The sequence below is a fragment of the Hippopotamus amphibius genome, chromosome 1 (genome assembly GCF_030028045.1).
Source record: "Hippopotamus amphibius kiboko isolate mHipAmp2 chromosome 1, mHipAmp2.hap2, whole genome shotgun sequence".
Lineage (NCBI taxonomy): Eukaryota > Metazoa > Chordata > Mammalia > Artiodactyla > Hippopotamidae > Hippopotamus > Hippopotamus amphibius.
Window position 1 is genome coordinate 9342504 of NC_080186.1, and position 23201 is coordinate 9365704.

At 39.8% G+C, this 23201-nt stretch overlaps 1 protein-coding gene across 8 annotated transcripts in view; it reads left to right on the forward strand.

Annotated features, from left to right (window-relative positions):
- VPS13D (vacuolar protein sorting 13 homolog D) overlaps positions 1–23201 on the forward strand; it is a 236908-nt gene that overhangs the window by 98756 nt on the left and 114951 nt on the right. For all 8 annotated transcript variants that reach the window (XR_009047684.1, XR_009047679.1, XM_057696667.1 and 5 more), the window contains 9 exons: positions 664–911; positions 2411–2602; positions 2913–3039; positions 4639–4781; positions 8557–8687; positions 8924–9099; positions 13634–13757; positions 14541–14776; positions 17827–17935. Coding sequence is in view for 6 of the 8 variants with exons in the window: in XM_057696667.1 (XP_057552650.1) it covers positions 664–911; positions 2411–2602; positions 2913–3039; positions 4639–4781; positions 8557–8687; positions 8924–9099; positions 13634–13757; positions 14541–14776; positions 17827–17935 (1486 nt within the window). In the remaining 2 variants the exon portion in view is untranslated. The remainder of the gene's footprint in view (positions 1–663; positions 912–2410; positions 2603–2912; positions 3040–4638; positions 4782–8556; positions 8688–8923; positions 9100–13633; positions 13758–14540; positions 14777–17826; positions 17936–23201) is intronic.

A 23201-nucleotide genomic window follows, 5' to 3' on the forward strand; every position in this document is an offset into this window, starting at 1 on the left:
CTAAAGAAAAGCTAATAAGTAAGTGGAAAGATATAACCAAGTTCATGAATTGGAAGACTCAGTATTGTTAGGATTTCCATCCTCACTAACTTGATTTGGAGATATAACCCAGTTGGTTATCAACAGGATAATGAATTCTTTAAAAATGGTATAGTCACACATTGGCATATGAACCAAGTACTGATGCATACGAACGACGTGGCTGAGTCTTGTTGAAACTTAATACTGTGCAAAAAAACCAAGCTGGACACAAAGAGTAGTACACACTGTGTCACTCCATTTATATGCAGTTCAGGAACAGGCACAAGTAATTTATAATGGTAAACATCAGAAGGTGGTTGCTTGAATGATGGGAGAGGATATTGCTTGGAAAGGGATATGAGGGAACGTTCTGGAGTGAGAGAAATATTCAACAGTTGGTTTGGGGTAGTGGTTATAGCGATGTCTGTAATTGTCAAAATTCATCAGACTAAACATTTAGTTTGTACATTTTATTGTCATTTGATTATGCCTTACTAAATGTGTTTGGATTGAAAATTGTGAATATCTTACTAAATTACTGCACCATTTTAACTTTATCCTGTCTCGTACTCAGCTAAGGAGAAGAAAAAATTAAAACTCTTCATTCAAGCTGATGATTTTTACACCATTTTGTCATCATAGGTTTTGTGTGGCTATAAAGAAAGAGAATTATCCGGATTACATGCCCTCCAACATATTTTCTGACAGCGCAAAGCAGATTTTCAGACAGCCCGGGCATACCATATATCTCCTGCCGACGGTCGTAATCTGCAACTTGCTACCTTGTGAACTTGATTTTTATGTTAAAGGAATGCCCATTAATGGGACACTGAAACCTGGCAAGGAGGTGGCTCTCCACACGGCTGATACCTCCCAGAACATTGAACTGGGTAAGGATTTAGTCAAATAATTATTTGTAATAATTCTGTGAAAGTGTCAGTGGATATTTTGTGACTATTTAGCAAACATTTTGGAGAAATTATAGCACATATAATACCTCAATAAGCCAGCTCAAAGGATTTATACAGTTAAAAAAAAAAAAGCACAACTTCTAATATAGAAAATCATCGAAACAACTCAACAAAACTAAAAGATTTATAGAGCAAGCACTCAACACAGCCTTTTTTTTTTTTTTTATGTTGCTCATTTGATGTGTGACTGAAGGAAGTCATTTCGTCTTTCAAACCGTGCTTTTTACCAGCTGTAGAATGAGCAAAATCATATGTCTCTCCTCTCTTCAGGAAAGGGAAAAATGTTAACTAAGCACGCACTGTGTACTCCAGGCAGTATGTCAAATATTTTCATGCACTTGCTCTTGTAATAGGTATTTGTCCCGTTTTACTGATGAAGCCGTTGAGGTTTGGGATAGTTAATGCACTGACTAATTTTCAGTTGTAGGGATGAATGAAGTCAAGGGAGAGAGTCATTATCATATTTGTAGCACTTGCAGCAGCAAGGTGCTTCTGGGTTTGGGGCAGGCAGTATGTTTCTTTAAGGCTGTTGTAGACGTGTTTAAATAACAAGGACTTAGATATTTACCTTTTTACCATTGTGTGATTTCATCATATCATTTCATTTAATCTTCACAACAGTGGATATTTCAGGCAGAGAGATAGCTGTTTTCCCCATTTTACTGATGAGGAACCTGAAACTCATTGAACTTCAGCAATGGGTCCCACACTGATAAGCCTATATTTTTGAATATGTAAATCCTTGAGCTTAATTTAGAAAAGAAAAATAGCGCAATGCTAGTTGTCTGTTTTAAAGAACATAGGTCTTTGCTCTGACATTTAAGTATTTCTCCAACAAGTGTGTATTGAGCACCTGTACAGGATGGAAATGTCTTCCTACCCGCATTACTGTGTGTGTGCCGAGCACTCCTTGCCTTCACACTCAGGCTCTACCTGGACCGTCGCTTTTAGTAAGAAGCCCGCCAAGTAGACACTGCTTTTACCCCCTTTTTGGCAGATAGACACGGCAGGGTTAAATAGCTTGCCCCACATCACACAGCTCTGAGGACAGACTGGGAACTTGAAGCCAGGCAGTGAGGCTGCAGAACACCTTAACTCTTACCTTGTACTTGCCTTTTCTGGGTTTCAGGCATCCAGGTGAGGGCCTGATATATGGTATACTCTTAATACCCAGAGCTGTTATTGGTAGCTTTGGGTACTTTCATTCTTCTAATTATTATGCAGTGCAGACTGCCTAGTATGACTTCTAGACCATATTCTCACCACAGCTAAAGGAGGATGGCCATCCTAATGAGATTTTTGCCAGTTGAATACATAGTTGTTGATTTTTCCAGAGGAATCAAATTTAGTTTGGCTGTGGGCTGTTTTGACAAACCAAAGTGAGAACTCAGAAAGACAATAGCTTTTATTTTCTTTAGGGGTGTCACTGGAGAATTTTCCACTCTGTAAAGAATTGCTCATTCCACCTGGAACCCAAAACTATATGGTAAGAATGAGACTCTATGACATCAACCGGCGGCAGCTGAACCTCACCATCCGCATTGTGTGTCGAGCAGAAGGATCTTTAAAGATCTTCATTTCGGCTCCGTATTGGTTGATTAACAAAACAGGTATGTACAGAGGCTGCTCGAGTAGGCCTTTGCAGATGGTGGTGAGAATTCAGACTTATTTGCTCAGCTAACTAAATGGAGCCAATGCAAGCAGATTACCTCAACAGTGTACGCTGCCTGAACCTTTCCTACTTCCTTAAGAAGTGCTTAATCATGGTCGAGGCTGGCCTTTTGGACAGCAACTGAGCCCACTAAATAAATTCACTTTTCACCATTTTCCCCCTTGATGATTTTTTCCCCTTTTATTATTTGTATCTGTCTTGGATACATGGGGTGGGATTGATATAAATTTTCCCCCTCCTTCCTAAAGGGCTACCACTGATCTTCAGACAGGACAATGCAAAAACGGATGCTGCAGGCCAGTTCGAGGAACATGAGCTGGCCCGGAGCCTGAGCCCTCTCTTATTCTGCTATGCTGACAAAGAACAGCCAAACCTGTGAGTGCAGTTATTTATGGGAAGGGGAAATGAGCTCCTAGGGAAGGGAAAAATTAGCAAAGGCTATAGTGTATCCATGTAAGTAGAAATATACTGTAGATAACAGTCCTGACTTGGCAGGGGAACAGGACCATGACTTAATGGGATTTTTTCGGATCTGATTTCTGTGTTATTTGATATCGAAAATAAACCATTTGGTTGGTTTATAATGAAAGCCAGTTTTATTTTCCATGTATTGAAGTGGTTCTATTCATAACTCTGCTGATGGAGAGAGACCCACATGTTCTCTTCTCTGCATGGTTTCTCTCCCCTCAAAGCTCTTAGCACAGGCAGAGGAGCTCGCTTCAGAGGGGAGGTAGGTTGGCCCTTTAGTAGTGCCTCCACCCCATTAATCCAGTCCAGGTCGTTTTGTGTAAGGTTTTGAAATCCATCCCTTTTTCTATTGAAGTAAAACGTGCCATTTCAAGATCTCAAAGCACTCGTTGCATGTATAAAGGCAGGAGAAAGCAACAACTGTGAGCCATTGGAGGACATGTCCTTCTTACTGTATGGTAGGGCATTCATTCATATTTGTCCTTGGTTTTGACATTCTGCTTTTTACAGGGGTCTTCTGATTTATAGCCTTAATCGAAAAGTACGTAGGTATATCTGATACTGCTAAAATGCCACACCCCATTATCTGTAGAAATGTGCTGCAGGCTCACAGGAGGGCTTAGGGAGCAGTACACGCCAGTGAATACAGATGCATCTGCTAGGGAGGCCTGGACTCAGGTTGGATCTGGAGTCAGGAGAGGATTGAGCAGAATGCTGGCCGTGAAGGAGACGCAGGCAGCCACTTGATGTGGTCAGCAAGCCCAGACTCACTTTCTTCCTGCATGGATTTTGACAGTTTTAGATCTGGGACTTGACATTTGAAACAGTTTGTTTTGTCCACGGAATCCACAGTTCTCAAAGCATTTCCACAGAGACGGTCTCATTTGATTCTCCCAACATTTCAGTAGATTAGCAGTGCAGGAAATCTTGTTTTGTTTTACGATGAGGAAACTGAGGCTCAGAGAGTTACGTGCCCAAGGTTACAGTGCTTGTCAGTGGTAGAGCCGGAACACACATTCAGAAATTATGTTTCCAGGATCAGTGACTGGATGCTGCCAACTGAATGGTGTTTTGCCATTATAGTACCAGGCCCTTGGAAGAGCGTACCATTAGCTGCATCTTCTGTACATACTTTTCTCAAATGTTTAGGGTATTTCACGAACCCTTGAAACACCCGAGTCACGAAAGTATCAGTTTGCTTTGAATTTTTGTTTTTCAGATATTGTAGCATTTTCCTCATGTCTTATGCTCATAGAGTCGTCATGTTTTCTCGTCAAGTGTTTAGTTGTGGAGGTCACTACATTTTACACATTGTCGAACTGTGGCTACCTCTAAGACAGAGTTTTGACCACTGATTAATTGCCTTGCTGTGTTTGCGCATCACATGAGAGTCAGTATTACAGTTCTAACTTTGGCTGATAGCCACAGCAGTGCTTCCCGATTAGAGCAGGTAGAGAAGACTGTCTCATGGACGAATGTATACATCTTTGCTTTTCTGCCCCACAGCTGCACGATGAGAATCGGAAGGGGGATTCATCCTGAAGGCATGCCGGGCTGGTGTCAGGGCTTCTCACTGGATGGTGGTAGTGGTGTCCGAGCTTTGAGAGTCATCCAGCAAGGAAACCGCCCAGGGCTGATCTATAACATTGGTGGGTTATATGTGGGGCAGCGGGAGAATCAGAACCATGGGCCAATGACTTCAGGCTTGGAGGGGTAAGCTGGCCATGCGTTTTGGCCTTGCTGCAAGTGCTGATTTTCTCATTTGGCATTGGGTCAGGTATCTGTTCTCTGAGTGCTGGATTGATATCAACACAGATCTATTCTCCTAGGGATCTAAGGAGCCACCTAAACACTGCCCTTTTGAGGTCTGAGGCTCTGTTTGATTTCAGACTCACCTGTGTCAGGAAAGTATCAGTTTGGCTTGAATCCTTGTTTTTCATGGGAATAATAGGAACACTTAGAATGCTTTTTATCCTCCAAGCATTTCCCACGCATTCATTAAAACTTGCAAACCCTAAGAGGGTAAGAAGCATTGTTCTCCTTGAAACTGAAGCAGAAAGAGGTTAAGTGACTTGTCCAGATATAAAAGGGAAGTCTGGGTTAGAAGTAGGATTATGACTGGGGCGTCCACATTTGAGGCAAAAAATATAATACAATACACTTGGTGGTTATGGTAATTAGAAGCCCCTAACCTAGTTTAGCTTCTGGAGGTGGCGAGGTGGTGAGGGAAGGGGAGAATGCTGTGCCTGTATCCCTTGTGGCACCTGAAACAGATTTGGAAAAGATTTTCCAAAAGGTTAAGACAAACTTGATTTAAATATGTCTCAGGTTTAAAATGTTAGCAGTGCATCTTTCCTTTCATGTATAACTTCCGAGGATCTCAGAACACTGTTTAGTTTTGAATGTTGGACACCATTGAACTCTGTGACGCTGGAGATGCTCTGTTTAGTGCTGTGCAGTGCGGGGGCAGTCGATGCGCGTGGCTGCTAAGCACTCGAGCGCACATTACTAACACACGTGCTGAGTATGACAAAGAAATGGAATTTTTCGGGACTTCCTAGGTGGCACAGTGGTAAAGAATCTGCCTGCCAATGCAGGGGACATGGGTTCGAGCCCTGCCCTGGGAAGATTCCACATGCCACGGAGCAACTAAGGCCATGTGCCACAACTGTTGAGCCTATGCTCCAGAGCCTGTGAGCCACAACTACTGAGCCCATGTGCTGCAACTATTGAAGCCCACGCACCTAGGGCCCGTGCTCCATAACAAAAGAAGCCACTACAATGAGGAGCCCGTGCACCACAATGAAGAGTAGCCCCTGCTCGCAGCAACTAGAGAAAGCCTGTGTGCAGCAATGAAGACCCAACACAGCCAATAAATAAAATAAAATAAAATAAATAAAAATAAATTTATTAAAAAAAAGAAAGAAAGAAATGGAATTTTTCATTTTATCTCATTTTAGTTAGTATAAGTGATCATGTATGACCAGCCGCTACTGTTTTGGACAGCATTGATGTAAAGAGTCGTGTTATAGAAGGAAAAATTGAGATGGTATCATTTAGCTGTTTACCTTGAATCCCATGGAGTCGTGATATGTTTAAGTGTTTGAGGGTTTATTAGTAGAAGACTCTCTTCTGGGTAGAGTTTGCTTTTTATGTTTTTTAAAAAGTGAATTTGCATGTGTCCTCCCTTGACATGGTAGCCGACTCCTTTAAAGTGGACATGAAGACTTTTAATAGAAGAAATAAACTGTATCTGACCCTCTAGCTGAGGATCGTTTTCTTTACTTTTTCTCACACTTTTTTGCTCCACCCCTTGAGTAGGCAGAGGCTGCTTTATGCTGAGTTTGGCTTTCTGCTGGGGTGTCTTGTCCTTGATAGAGTTTCCAAAGCAAGCCACCACAGGTCGGGTGGAAGCTTTAGTTGGGACAGATTGGAGGGAACATGGTGCCTGTGCCTCTTCAAGCAGCTGGCGCCAAGGAACCACACAGAATTCTTGCTGAGAGGCAAATTGAGCTGTCCAGTGGAAATCTGCAGTGAGTGCACATACCAACTTAGATGCTAAGTGCATTCATTAAAACTTATGTTTTCAGAGAAAAGACTGTAATTCAAATTTTGTTGTTACACTGAAGAAAGGAAGAGAGAGGGTGGACTAAGATGGGATTCTATAATTCTTAAGGATCATGAGATCTTGGCAAGGGAATTTGTGGAATCTCTTATGTGAATATTTTTGAAGAATTGGATAGATAACTAGCTTCCTATCAGGAAAGTTGAAAGCACAGTCCCAAAAGGAAAAGCCAGGCAGTGCCTTGCCAGGTAACTTTACACGTACCTCCAATAAGAAGAATTTTGTACATTTTGATCTTATCAGCTTTTCATTTGTTAGGGGTATGCCAGGGCAATCTGAGATGAAAAGGGAAACAAAAAAAAAAAATCTGTTTTTTTTTTAATTGAGTCTTGATATTGTAGATTCTTTTTATAATATCAAACATCTTTTATATGTAGATTTGGGTTAATTGAGATCAGCTAGCCATGATAGTTGATTTCTGAAAATTAATACTTTATGTCACAGAAAAGTGGTAAGGTATTTTTCCCTATTCCAGTATCACTGAGGATTTCTTAGGTACGAGTTTCAGTGATTTTGTTTTTGTGATTTGCTTAGTCTGTCAGCTATTTTTCAGACTTAAAGGAACATCAGTACAAGTGAATTAGGGAGTTAACAGATCAAAATATTTATAATTGGAATTATGTTGGAACATCCAGGACACCTAGTTGTCATATCTTAAAGGTCTCTTCTCTTTTTATGGTCTCTTGATACTTGTTTACTCTTAGTAGGGTCCTTGTATATGTCCCATCACGATATGAGCAAGGACTCCCAAGGCAGGCTGCCTGGGTTTAAATCCAGCTGTGCCACCTACTGGCTGTGTGACCTAGGGCAAGTTACCCAGCTTTCCCTGCCTTAGTTTCCTCATCTGCAAAAATGAAGGAATGAAAATACCTAACTCATGAGATTGTTATGAGAATTAAATGTTGAGCCTTTGGTGGAGGGTGTAGCACGTATTAAGAATTCAATACATATTATTTTTATTATTTTCACCATAAATATTTTTACTGTTATATAACCAGCACTCAGCCCAGTGCCTTGAGTATGGTTGCTTTATTCATTGACTGAATAAACGAATTCATTTATCCACTGAGTTTCATGTTTTTAAAAGTTATCAGAGTTTCTAAGAATATGGTGCTTTCATTTTTCTTTCTTTCTTTGGAACCTGGTGTTTTGAGATTTTCTTTTGATTGACTATGCCTTTTTTTCCTTGGTATGTGTTTTGTTTGCTTTTTTTTTTCTTCCCAGTACTTAGTTGGTGCTGAAAAAACTTATTTTATGAAGGAATAAACTCTGTATTATTTAGCAGTATGTTTGAGCTGGATTCTTGGGCAATAGGCTTAAAGACAATACTAGAAGAGTCAGCCGAGTTCAGGGCAGTTGCAGAATCCAGTTAAGTAATATGAAATTTCTACAATATGCTGTAAAATGGGCAAGTTCTCTAGGAGGAAATTTTGTGTCCCATATGTAAGCAGAAATGTATTACATAAACTGTCTTAGTAGTCAGCTTCATAACTGGAAACCAAACTGAACACCTGTGTGTTTTAGTTGCTGTTATAATTATACACTATGAAGAAGCTAGGAATTATGGGGATATTGATGTTGCCATGAAGACTTTTTAAGGCCTAAATGAGAATAAAGAATAATACTTAGAGTGCAGTTGCTGTTTTCATTCCATTCTTAGGAGGCTTTACAATCTCTCTGGGTGCTACAATTGTTTTCTCAGAGAAACTAAGTAATCATGAAGGCTATTTAATTTTTTTAGACCACAAATTTTTTTTTCCTTCTGATTAACTCATGGAACCGGTTCTTGTTATTTGTAGGTATTGATGTCAAGAAAGGCCGAGGCCGATATATTGACACCTGTATGGTCATCTTTGCCCCCCGTTACCTATTAGATAATAAATCATCTCACAAGCTTGCATTTGCACAGAGGGAATTTGCCAGGGGACAGGTAAGCAGCTTGCTTTTGAAGAATAACTAGTGCTTATTTAATAGCATGGTGAGTTTTAATGTCAGGGTTTAGCTCCTTATCAACACTAAGTTTTTTGATGTGAGTAACCATTTTGTGCCTTTGGTACCCTAAATAAGCTCCTGGTAGAGGGCAAGGCTCAGGGTAGATAGATACTCAGTAAGCATTTACGTCTTGACTTGACTTTTGACTGAAGCCAGTGATGCTGTGTGTTTTAGGGGACAGCCAATCCGGAGGGTTACATTTCCACCCTTCCTGGTTCCAGTGTGGTGTTCCATTGGCCTCGGAATGACTACGATCAGCTGTTGTGTGTCCGATTGATGGATGTTCCCAATTGTATTTGGTCTGGAGGCTTTGAAGTCAACAAGAATAATTCCTTCCATATCAACATGAGGTAAGTTCATAGACTCTATTTAGATAAAAAGTAGCCTCATTTGAGGTGCAGTAGTGTAAATAGTAAGCTCTAAATACCGTATAAATTCCAGGTATTTATAAAGCTGTAAACAGTAATAAATAGTAAGACTACTCTTCATGAAATGGGCACATATGGTTCTGGCTCAAAGGTCTTAAAACTGCAAAGACCAGGCAAATAGCAGTGAACATTTTGATGCAGTGAGTTAAAGGGAACACTGACGGCTTTGACCGTTGTGCAGTCGCTGTCGTCTGAGGTTACATGTTTGGGGGGTAGCACTGAGCTCACGATTACGCACGGCTCTGTCAGCATTTAGATGGCAGCTTTGATTATAGATGTTTTGGTCTCTTCTTGCACCTTGTACAAACTCTTCTCTCATTTGATGCTGTTTCAGTAAATCACCTGGCCTTCTTTGCCCAACCCAGTGACCCTCAAGTCCTCGTTAAGAAAAATCAACAAAATTTGGTCTTAGCTAGCACAAGATGACTCTTTTCTTTCTGCTTTCATCCAGTGCTTTTTGTTTGTTAAATGTATTAAACTTTAAAAAATTGTGGTAAAATACACAAACCATATGAGAAAGATAACAAAGACCCAGAGATGATTTTGTGGGCCTCAGACGCATAACGTAAAACTTACTGTCGTCCCTGTTTTTCACTTCCTCTGGTGTTAAGCACATGAATGTTGTGTAGACAGCCTCCTAAACTCTTCATCTTGCAAAACAGAAGCTCTGTACCCATTAAACAGCAACTCCTCATCTTCCCTTTCTTAACCCCTGACAACCACCATTTTCCTTTCTCTATGAATTTGACTACTCTAGATACCTCAGGTAGGTGAAGTCATACAATATTTGTCTTTCTGTGACTGGCTTACTTCACTTAGCATAATGTCCTCAAGGTTCATCCAGATTGTAACAAGTGTCAGAATTTCCTCCCCCCCACCCCGCCCTGTGGTGATATTTAGCTTATTACATTTTATTTCACTCTAGTGCAGTGAAATTATATTTCATTCTTTTTTTTTTAATTATTTTATTCAAGTATAGTTGATTTACAATGTTGTGTTAATCTCTGCTGTACACACAGTGATTCAGTTATACATACATATACACGTTCTTTTTCATATTCTCTTCCGTTATGGTGTATCACAGGACATTGAATATAGTTCCCTGTGCTGTACAGTAGGACCATTTTACATTCACCATTTACATGTCACCATCTTACATTCCTGCCAGTAGCACACAAGGGTCCCAGTTTCTCCATATCCTCACCAACATTTGTTATTTTTTGCTTTTTTGATAGTAGCCATCGTAATGGGTGTGAAGTGATATCTCATGGTTTTGATTCTCATTTCCCTAATGATTAGTGATGTTGAGCTTCTTTTCATGTGCTTGTGACTGTTTGTACATCTTTTTGGGAGACATGTCTGTTCAACTCCTTTGCCCATTTTTGAATTGGTGGTGTTTTTTTGAGATCTTTACTGGGGAATAATGCTTTACAATGTTGTGCAGTTTCCACTTTACAACAAGTGAGTAAGCTGTATTTATACATATATCCCCGTATCCACTCCCTCTTGAGCCTCCCTCCCACAAATTGTTTTTTTTTATTGGTGTTGTTGTTGAGTTGTAGGAGTCCTTTATATATTCTAAACACTAACCCCTATGAGATACATAATTTGCACATATTTCCTCCCATTCCATACGTTGCCTTTTCACTCTGTTGACTGTGTTCTGTGATGTGTAGTTTTTAATTTTAATGTAGTCCAACTTACCTATTTCAACTTTGGTTGCCTGTGCTTTTGGTATCGTATCCAAGAAATCATTGCCAAATCCAATGTGATGTTTGTTTTCTTCTGAGAATGTTATAGTTTTAGCTCTTACATGTAGATCTTTGATCCATTTTGAGTTAATGTTTGTATTTGTTGCAAGGTAAGGGTCCAATTTCATTCTTTTGTTTTTGGATATCCAGTTTTCCTAACACCATTTGTTGCTGGGTGACTTTCCCTGCCCCATGGTATGGTCTTGACACCCTTGTCAAAAATTGGTTGACTCTATATGGGTTTATTTCTGGGCTCTCTGTTCCATTCATTCATATTCTGTCCTTATGCCAATATCACACTGTTATGATTATGGTAGCTTTTGTAATAAATTTTGAAGTTAGGAAGTGTGAGACCTCCATCCTTGTTCTTTTTCAAGATTATTTTGGCTATTTGGAGTCCCTTGAGATTCCATCTGAATTTTAGGGTGAATTTTTCTGTTTCTGGGGGGGAAAAAACCACTTGAAATTTTGATGGGGTTGTATTAGATCTGTAGATCCATTTTGGGTAGCATTGACATCTTGATAATACGTCTCCTAATCCATGAACGTGGGCTGCCTTTCTATTTGTTTCTTTTCTCTTTTTTTCATCAAATGCTTTTGAAGCTAAAGACACTGAAATCAGTGCTATTTCAACACATTTAGAAGCAAAATTTAATTATTTATACCTTATGGTTAGTTCTCTATGGAGAACACTATTATAAGGGAACAGAAAAATGGCTAATTTAATAATAGATGATCCAAAATCGTATTCTTATATTTGACTTTTAAAAAAATGCATTATCTGAGGTTTTTCTTTGTTTGTTTGTTTTTGTTTTTGTTGATGGTGTGCCTTTCTTAATTATCTTTCGCCCTGGCCCTTATTAGAGTTAATTGCTTCTGGTGTAGTGGTTTTCAAGCTGTGTTCCTAGAGGGGTCTGGGGTCTAAGGAGGTGACTTTATAGGCCAAGGGAGCAAAGTGGGCAGGGCTCCAATGCCCTCAATCCCTACTTCAACCAGAACTCCTATCTGGTAGTGTCTGTCATACGTTTCCCACAACGTTTCATTGGTGGGGGCGGGGGGGGGGGGGGCGGAGAGGGGAGGAGGGGTGAAGGGGAGGCATTCTGCAGCTGAAACCACCATTGGTTTATGTACTGCCTTGGTGGAGGCAGCCCAGGTCTGTTGTGTGGTGTGAAGCCAATTCAGAATTAAACAAAAAAGGTACTCATGATTACTTAAAGAAAGAAGAAAAGGAAATAAAAGGAGTAGAGGGTGGGGAGGAAGATGGCTTGTGTACTTTTGTTAATCCTTTTGAAATAGTTTCAGTGTGTAGCCCTAAACTACTGAACAGGGACCTGGGCCAGCTGTTTCCCTTACTTTCCCCACATTTTTATTTTGAAACAGTTTAAACCCACAGAAAACTTAAAAGTAGTACAGACACCCGTTTTACCTGGATTTCCTACATTTCAACATTTGCTCTGTTCTTGTTTGTTCTCTCTCCACACATGCAACACATACACACTTTTTTTCCCAAACCATTTGAAAGTAAAGTGGACTCATCATGATACTTCAGCCATAAAAACTTTATTACCTATCATTACACACTGAAGAAACTTAATATTAATTATGTTTTTAAATAGGTAGCCCTTTAAAATGTCCTTCATAGCAGCCCTCCTCCCCAGATCTGGGATCTAGTGAAGGCTCATGCATTTTATTTGCTGGTATATCTCATCTGCTTTAATCTAGAATAGTCATAGTCTCGCTTCTCCTTTTTTGTCTTATTAACGTTGACATTTTTGGAGTCTAAGCTGGTGTCTTGTAGAATATTTTATTTTCTCAGTTTTTCTGATGGTTTTCTATATATAAATTTGGGCCAGATGCTTTTGGTAAGAATACTGCTTCTGCAGTGTTGTGCGTTTCCCATTGCATCATATCGGAGGCCTGTGACGTCTGTTGGTCCCATTATTGATGTTGCTAAATTCGATCATCATTTGGTTTAGGTGGTGTCCCCAGGTCTGTCTAGTAAAGTTACCTCTTCTTTGTAAACAAGACTAGTCCTTTGGGGGGATAATTTGGGACTGTGTGTATGTTCTGTTTCCCCAAAACCTTTCACTCAGTGGTTTGATGGTTCTTACCTGAATTACATTGGTGGTTGCAAAATGGTGATTTTCTGGTCCTCTCATTTCTTCTACATGTATTAACTGATATTCTTCCCTAGAGAAGAGCTTTCTTTCCATTCTCTCCAGTAGTTTATCTATATGTAAGTACACACACACACACACACACACACACACACGTGAATTCTGATCACATACTGGTACCTCCATTCCACAGGATTCTTCCTCACCTTTCCTCATCCTGCAGTGCAAACCCTGTTTATCAATAACATCAATATATTAGTTTGAACCATATGAAATTCCTCTTTTCTAGGTCAAAAGTAGTCTAATATCAACAATTTTATGTAGTTCAGCCAATATGTATTCATTTGCTGCACTGACACTAGGACCCAAGACAAACCCTAAGTAAAATTTGTAGCTCTCGTACGGTTACAGTATGCTATTCAAAGTTGCTTGAATGTATTCTTTTTTACTGTGTGATTATACTGTCAATTTCTACTTTCTAAATGTGATCAGAGAAGACACAGTGGTGATCATGAGACGTATAAGGAGAAAGTGAACTGGAACTTGTTCCCTCCATTTTATGCAGCTTCTTGTTTCCTTTTTCGGCAGAGACACTCTGGGAAAATGCTTCTTCCTGCGCGTGGAAATTACTCTTCGAGGAGCTACCTATAGGATCTCCTTTAGTGATACAGATCAGTTACCCCCTCCTTTCCGAATTGACAACTTTTCTAAGGTATCAAGGGGAATTGAGAGCCAATTTGGCTGTTTCATATGTGGGAAAGTGGAGTATGTGTTGCCCTTAAGATAATGATGAAATACACTTTAACCCTGGGTTCAAAAGAAGCTCTACAGGGATCTTAGAAATCCTTACCATTGGGAGGTGGTTTCTGCTGGTTATTTTGATTGCTGGGCAGCCTTGTTCGGAAGTGACTTCTCAGTCCCCAAAACTTCTTTTGGCTTGGTTTGGTTGGCATGGTGCCCTCTGTAGACATTCCATATAAACAGAGAGAGGAATCAGAATCAGATTGACAAATGCCCAGTAGAATGGGTGGGCATTTCTACTGTTGCTTAGTTACAGTGAGCTCTTTTATGAATCTTCCAAGTAAAGCCAAGATGGAAATCATTAGGTTCTATTTTAAATTATGCCTTATGCTTTATAATGTGTGACTTTCCACAGCTGAATTACAAAATTTTTGTTCCTTTCTCTGTTCACCCAGGGGGTGAGGGTAGACTAGATGCCATTGAAAGGACAGAGTTTGGCTTGGCAGAGCTTTGCAAAACCCTTTACCCAGCAGGCTGTGGCCCATGTCTAATCGGTGGGCTTTTTGCAGTTTTGAAGATGATTAGGAGGGGATTTGAAGAGGCCAGGTGATGAGCCTCACTTGGGTTTTACGCTGTAGAGGGTTCATTTGGGAAGGATCTGGGACTTAAACCTAGGAGGCACCAAGTCACTTTCCAGCACCACCGCTCTGAGTGAACGTCCTCCTCTTCCTCTCTGCCCTTGCCATTGCTGTAGGTCCCGGTTGTCTTCACTCAGCATGGCGTCGCGGAACCCAGGCTCCGAACTGAAGTGAAGCCCATGACTTCCTTGGATTATGCCTGGGACGAACCCACCCTGCCGCCTTTTATCACTCTGACTGTTAAAGGGGCAGGTTCCTCTGAGATCAGCTGCAACATGAATGATTTCCAGGATAACCGACAGCTTTATTATGAAAATTTCATTTACATCGCTGCTGCATATACGTTCTCCGGGTAATCCTGGGTTAAATTACTGTTCTTGTGAAGCAGAAAGCTCTCATTATTAACCGGTTTTAAATTTTAAGCAGTTCCCAGGAGGCCAAGGGATGAAGGAAGATTCCTTCCATTCTTTACCAAATCCTAGGCTCAGACTCTATCTTGAGAGGTCTTTAGTCTAAACCTTTGTCTTCTGGCTAGAGTAAAATTTATCCAAAGAGGCAAGACTCTTCTCTTTTTAAAGAGCTCCCCAATAAGCCATTCCAGCATTTAACAACTCCCATGAGGCCTTGTTATTATATCTTAAATTTCTCTTGCTTTATGGCGATATTTCTTATGTATTTTTTTAAACTTCTTGCTGCTATTTTTTGTTTGTTTGTTTTACCTCTTTCCTCATTTGAAACTGACTAATCTTCGTCCATAATTATTCAAATCACCATTCTGACTCTCCTCTTCCGTTGAGAATTCTGATTAATACACTTAAGGATCTTCTTAATAGTCACCTAAAGACAAGCGGAGGAGTTTAACTTGACAGTAATTCCAGTTGCCTTAGAATTATAATCTTCACTGTTGTCTGACTAGTTAGTTGTATTTAGAAAGAAAAGTCAGGTGAGGAATAGTTAGCTTATGCTAATTCTGTTAGATTGGTGCATGGGTATGTAGAGATTCAAAATATGTAATGTTAGGCTTTCAAAAGTAGTCATTCCCCCAACACGTAAATACAGTTTGTTGTTTCTGTGCTGGTTACAGGGCCAATTTTTAAAGTTTATCCATGAAGAAAATCTTTAGCATTCCAAATATGTCACCTGGTGAATGGGACATTTAAATTCATATTTCCTTCCAAAATGTTCTGAATAATTTTGCTTATGAAATATTTTTGTATGTGCCTGAGGCCCACAAAATAATCTCTGAGTCTGTGCAGTGTCTCTCTCATCTACCTAGATTCCAGTAGCCCATCTTTTCCTTGTTTTAGTTCTTTTTTGATAATAATGGTGCTGGGATGCTTATCTTGTTTTAATTGTCAGTCATGCTTTTCTTTCTTTTTAAAGATTATGGCACTCAACAGTATGACATGCTTAAGGTTTTAGTGCCTGAAGAACCAGTCCCTAATCTGGTTGCTATCCTGTTTTTCTCTTTGCTTTCTTATGCTAAATTCCAGTAGTTAATGGAGAATTAGGAGTTTAATAGGTTGAACTGGATATGGATAGAGAAAAAGAGAAGTTCCTGGGAGTCTTAGTGTGCTGAGAGGTTGAACCATATTTCGGAATATAGTAGATCCTATTTCTTTGCATTTTTGGTGAGAACTAATGATGAGGAAGGAGACTAGTTTTGTTTTTGTTGTTTTTTATTTTAAATTGAGGTGAAGTTCGTATACCGTAAAATTAACCATTTTAAAGTGATCAGTGCAATGGCATTTAATGTATTTGTGATGTTGTACAACCACCACCTCTATCTAGTTCCAAAGCATTTTCATCACCCCAAACCCATTAAGTAGTTACTCCCCGTTAAACCTCTTCTCCCAGCCCCTCGAAACTACCAATCTGCTTTTTGTCTCTTAAGGATTTACCTATTCCAGGCATTTCACCTAAATTATCATAAAGTATGTGACCTTTTGTGTCTGGCTTCTCTCACTTAGCATAATGTTTTCAAGGTTCATCCACATGGTAGCACATATCACTGTTTCATTGCTGCTACGGCTGAGTAATATTCCATGGTATGTCTACACCACATTTTGTTTGTCCATTTTTCCTTTGATGGACATTTGTGTTGTGTCCACCTTTTGGCTATTGTGAATAGTGCTGCTATCAACATGCCTGTACGTGTATTTGCTGAAGTACTTGTTTTTAATTCTTTTGTGTGTAAACCTAGAGTAGAATTGCTGGGTTCTACGGTAATTCTGCTGTTTACCTTTTTGAAGAACTGCTATGCTGTTTTCCACAGCAGTTGAATCATTTTATATTTCTACCAGCAGTGTGTGAAGGTTCCGGTTTCTCTACATTTTCAGCAGTGCTTGCTGTTTTCCACTTTTTTTGATTGTAACAGTTCTGCTGGGTAGGTAGTGGTTTCTCATTGTGGTTTTGATGTGCATTTCCATAATAACTAATAATATTGACGATCATGTGCTTATTGGCTATTTGTGTGTCTTTGGAGAAATGTCTATTCAAATCCTTGGCCCATTTTTACACTTGATCTTAGCCAAAAGGCCGAGAAGCAATCCTTGGCCCATTTTTAAATTTGATTTTTTTTTTTGGCCTTTTTATTGTCAAATTTTAATGCTCCTTATATAATATGGATACACATCCCATATCAGATATGTGATTTGCAAATATCTTCTCCCATTCTTTGGATTATCTTTTTACTTTCTTGGTAATGTCTTTTGGATGAACAAAAATGTTTAATTTTGTTGGAATCAGTTTTTTTTTTGTCACTTGTGCTTTTGGTGTCGTGAAGACTAGTTTTTAACTCTGAAGTTTTCAGTTCCTCTTTTGATGATAGAGATTAGTGGAAACAGGAGCATAATCTAAATAAAATCTCATTGAAATACCCTAAAGTGTAGTTAGGCTGCAACATTCCATAAAGCTTAGGATTCTTAATCCACAGAGAAACATAACAGGGTGAAACTGGAGGAAGGTGATTATGAACCCTTTGTGTTATTTTCATCCTAAAGGGACTTCTGATTTTTTGCTAAGATGTGGGAATCAGTAATGCTGATCAGCTTCCTGGTGAACAGTGGAACTTGGAATGTCTGGATTAGTTTTTGTCTTATTTTGTTTTTTTTGTCTCTAAAGCTATATAGTTATCCTTTTATGTCAGTTTTTAACCACTGAAATTATCAGGAGAGGAGAAATGTCAGAGTATGTCTTCTGAGAGATGAATCTTTGAACTGTGCAGGAAAACAATGCAACCTTGATCTTTCTGCAGCTTGAGTCAGACTTTTTCTTCCATGATTAAAAAAAAAATTATCTTCTTTATAGTGGAGGTTTAAGCATCTGCTTATGAGTACTTGAATGCACGTGTGAGTGCATGTGTGTGTGTGTTATGACTGTTAACTGTTTCTTCAATTCTAGTTTACAGGAGGGGACAGGACGACCTGTGGCTTCCAACAAAGCCATTACCTGTGCAGAGCTCGTCTTGGATGTCTCACCAAAGACACAGAGAGTCATTTTAAAGAAGAAGGTAAGAGAGCGTAGCACTTGGAGTTTAGAATAAAAGATTTTTAGCCCTGGAAGGGACAGGGGCCACTGGGTCCTCCTCCTCATTTTGCAGATGAGCAAGCAGAGACCTACGCCCATGCTCTGGGCGGAACTTGGGCGTCTTGACCACTCCAGCGGTGTTCTCCCTGCTGTCTCGTGATGCCTGCTCTAGGAATTCCAGGCCCTTCTCATCTTCGATACCTTTTTGGTGAACTTAATTCTTGAATTTATTTTTTTTCAAATTTGTGATTTGTTGTTTTCATTGCTCTTTTTCTGTTGTAACACTCCCATAATCTGCTTTTCCCTAAACGCAATGGAAAAATTATCACACTGACAATTTTTTCCCTTTTTATGCCAACATTCTTTTCAAGTCAGTTTAGGGAAATGATTATGCAAATAGACCTAGATATTGAGAGAAAGAGTCAACTTTGGCCAGAAATATTGTGGATGACAGAAGGAGTGGTAATAAGTAGTTCAGACTTCAAGATGAAAGTTGTTTGAGAACACAGAGATGCAGAAAGCACTTTAAGAGGAGAGAAATCATCAGCTGTAATTATTTGAAACACATTTACCTGCAGGATGTGTTCTGGAAATTTTTGCATAATGTAAATCATATAATCCAAAAATAACACTGACACAGGATGTGTGTTTAAACCCTATGTGGCCCTGATGCTGACAGAGGATGCCCTTTTATCACCTAAAGTGGTGTCAGGTGGGGGCAGTAAGTAATGTAGGTGGTTTATGACTCATTTGGCCTTAAGGTTGTACAGCTCTTAGCACATTTTTAAAGGGGGGTAGAGTCAAATTATTTCAAAATTTGCACATCAAATGAAACTTTAATACATGTGTTTCTAATTCAGTTTTATATTTTTAACAGCTTTATTGAGATCTAATTCATATACCATACAAATCACCCATTTAAAATATACAGTTCATTGGGTTTTAATATATCCACAGTATGTGCAACTATAACCACACTCAAGTTTAGAACATTTTCATCACCTCAAGAAAGAACCCTGTATCCTTTAGCTATCACCCTCACATGCCCCTTACTTCCCAGCCCTAAGCAATTATTAATCTACTTTCTGTCACTGTAGACTCGTGTGTTCTGGACTTCTGTCCATACCTGAGTAGTCTTTAATGAGGGGCTTCTTTCATTTATCCTCATGTTTTCAAGGTTCATTCATCTGTCAACCAGTACTTTGACGTGTATTTTTTGTATCGCACCAGTTGAAAGGCACATAATTCAAATTTGCTTAAATGTTACCACATTCTTTTATATGAGACCATGTTTATGAGTTAGACGCATTTTAGAATTAAGATCTGGGGATGGTGATGAGCAAACAGACCATGAGATATCGGAATTGAAAGTGAACACTTTTCTAGACTTTTATTGAACAACTTGAAATGGGAAATTTTGAAAGGCAATAATCTAAAAATAAAAGAGTCTGCCAGAAATCAAGGAATTGGAGGAAAAAGTGGAAGAACCCTTGGAAATGATGCACATGGCCTTCAGAGAATGTTCAAGTTGATGAGAATGTTAGAGTGAGTGAAAACCAACTCAGGAGAAGGACAATTTACCAAGTGGAATATGATCACCAGGGTGTGAGCGGCAGAATAGGAGTAATAAATATACGTGTGATTTCCAAGGGCTAGGAGACTTAAGTAGACAAAAACAGATTTTTTTTAAAATTAAGTACCTTAGCAAAAAGTACTTTAAATGAAATTTTATAAATTACACAACTTCACAGTTGTTATTTCACTTGATGAGGATGGAAACTGGTAAATGGCAGGGTAGGTGATGAGTGAGTTATGTGGACATCTAAAACTAGTCAAAGGTCTTTGAATTGGCACTAGGAAATGGACCTGTGCACTTGAATTCGAAGCCAAGAGTAGGAGGTTGATGCCTTAGGTTTTTATTTGTTTTTTGCTTTTTTTACTTTCTATTTTGAAAGAGTCTCAGATTTACAGAAAAGTTGGTAGAAATTCTATAGAAGTGGATTTCTCCTGTTGCTGGTGATGTTGACGTCAGCACTTGCTTAAGGTCATGTCTGCCAGCCTTCTCCACTGTGAGGAAGTTTTTCTTTTCCCTTGTATTTAGTAAATATTCTGTGGAGAGGTGCTTTGGACTCTGTAAATATCCTGTTCCTCATCAAATTTTCTATGTACGTATATGTGCATGCATGCATGTGTATTAGCTTTGACTTCCAGAACAAAATACTATAGACTAAACAATGGGAATTTATTTCTCACAGTTCTGGAGGCTGGGAGGTCCAAGATCAGGGTGAGGGCCAATTTGGCTCCCAGAGAGGGCCCTTTTCCTGGTTTGTAGACTGCTTGCCTTTTTACCATGTCCTCAAATGGCAGAGGAAGAGTGGGGGGCAGGGGTGAGGGGAGAGGAGAAGCAAGCCCTTTGGTGTCTAAGGGCACTGATCCCATCAGGAGCCCCTCACCCCTCATGATCTCATCTCAACCTAATTATTTCATCACAGGTGTGGGTTAGGTCTTCAGCCTAAGGATTTTGCAGGGGCACAGTTCAGTCTATAGCTTTCTGTATGTCACCAGGGCTCCTGGTTTTAGTCAGTGTGTTATCTGTTACTGTCGGGACTTGTTTTTATCCTCAGTTCTCATATTCGGCCAGTGGGAGTGCCTTTAACCTTCTGTGTCCTTTTGACATATGCCCCCTCATTCCTTGAGCACTTTCTTACTTTCTGACACAGCAAGTTATTTTGGGCTCATTTTGTACTTTCCCTGCAGCATTCCTGGAAGCTGCCACTTCTTTAAGGAGCCCTGCTCCCGTTTATCAGAGAATGGGGTTTAGAAACTTAAGATACGTACACTAGGTGCCCTCGTTGGTGTCGCTGTTCCCAGACTCAAGGGACAGACCTAGGGGTTTTATGTACACATGACACGTGTACTCACACAGATGGCACATACATGTGTGCATATGCATCCTTGTAGCTTATGTGTGTATTTATATTTTCAGCAGATTTTTCTATCTCTGTATGTTAAGAACCAACAGTTCACACTAATAGCTCTTAATTCCAGTCCAACATCACAAAGTTCATTCTAATTTTTTCCCTTTTCATATTTGTAACTCCCTTTCCAACACTAAGTTGGGAATGTTACCCTGATTTTTTTTTAATAAATAAATTTATTTATTTATTTTATTTAGTTATTGGCTGTGTTGGGTCTTCGTTGCTGCACACGGGCTTTCTCTAGTTGCTGCGAGCGGGGGCTACTCTTCATTGTGGTGCACAGGCTCCTCATTGTAGTGGCTTCTCTTGTTGTGGAGCACGGGCCCTAGGCACGTGGGCTTCAATAGTTGCAGCACTTGGGCTCAATAGTTGTGGCTTATGGGCTCTAGAGCACAGGCTCAATAGTTGTGGCGCACGGGCTTAGTTGCTCCATGGCATGTGTAATCTTCCCAGAGCAGGGCTTGAACCCATGTCCCCTGCATTGGCAGGTAGATTCTTAACCACTGTGCCACCTAGGAAGTCCCGCCCTAACTGATTTTAAGACTTACTGTAATCAAGTCAGTATGAGATGTGTAAAGATGAATATGTAAATCAGTGAAAGAGAATAGAGTCCAGAATTAAATCCACACATAAAGGGATGATCTGTTGATTTTCTACAAATGTGCCAAAGTGATTCAAAGGGGAAATACATATTTTCAATAAATGGTGCTAGAAAAATTAGATATACATATGCAATAAAATGAACTTTCACTCTTACCTCAAAGCATGTGTGAAGATGAACTCAGAATGGATCATAGACCTAAACAGAAGAGCTCAGACTATAAAACTTGTGTAAAAAACATGAGAAGATATTTGTCGTTCCGGGTTTTTATATAGACTCTTATACAAGTTTTTATTGATGTATAGGACACAACATATTAATAAACTATATTTTGTTAAACTTGAAAGCTTTTGCTCTTCAAAATACACAGTTAAGGAATGAAAATGACGAGTCACAGACTGAAAGAAAATACTTGCAAATCCTATGTCCTATATTGGACATAGGATTTATGTTGGACATAGTATATGTAAAGAAGACTTGCAGCTCAGCAATAGAAGAAAAAAATTCAATAAAGAAATTGTTAAAATATTTGTATAGAAACTTCACCACAGAGGAAATATATCAATAAAAGGTAAAATAAGCCTGGTTTTTTTGAGCTTGTGGTGGGGGGTGGGGAGGAGAATGTATTTATTAACTTGATCAGTTCCCCTGAATGTAACCCATCTTCTCTCACCACAGTGGTGCCCCTGCCCCGCTGTGGACACACCCTGTTACCTGGCACAGGCTCTGATCTCCACGTGCTGGGCAACTCCCCTTCCAACCCCCAGTCCTTGCAGGAATACCCTCCTCACCTGTCTTTGTCTCCGACAACCCACACTAGTCTCTCCTCCCCAGCCCCTTGATGTGGGTCCTCACCCACCCTGGGTTTCAACATCTCCCTCTGGGCCAGGCAACCACAGTACACCCACCCACCCTCACAAGCCCCCATGGCCTTCTCCCTTCCGCAGGCACACCTAAAGCTTTTAGGACTAAATTACATGGGAAGGGGGCAGGGGAAAGGAACTGGAAGGAGCATGATGGGTCTCAGATCTTTAAATGGAGGTTTGGGTAGTTTCCAGTGATGATGAGCCTGTCCATACGGGCAGACAATAGAGAAACCCATGTATGAGAACTTGATTTCACCTGGGCATCTGTGCTTTGATTCCCAATCTGGAACATCTCCAGGAAAATTGAGATGCTTTTCCGTGTGGTTTTGGTGCTGTGGATAGATGTATTCTCTTACTGTGAACAGAGAAGTAAGCATGTGGGGATTGTGGGTGGAGCAGTGCAGCTCAGTTTCATCTCTTTTTCACAGACATAGGAGGCGGCGGCATACAGTAGAAAGAGCGGCATGACGCTGCTATATTTAAAACAGATAACCAACAGGGACCTACTGTGTAGCACAGGGAACTCTGCTCAGTATTCTGTAATAACCTCAATGGGAAAAGAATTTGAAAAAGAATGTATATGTGTAACTGAATCTCTTTGCTGTACACCTGAAACTAATACAACATTGTTAATCAACTATAATATAAAATAAAAATTAAAAAAGAAAGAGCATCATATCTTCTAGATTTTAGGTGTTTCACATTCCTACCTGAGCCTCATTTTCCTACTCATCTCCCAGGTTTGTGAGAGGGATCAACTAAGATACTGTACATAAAGTACTGTGTAAAGAGAGGTAATCGTGA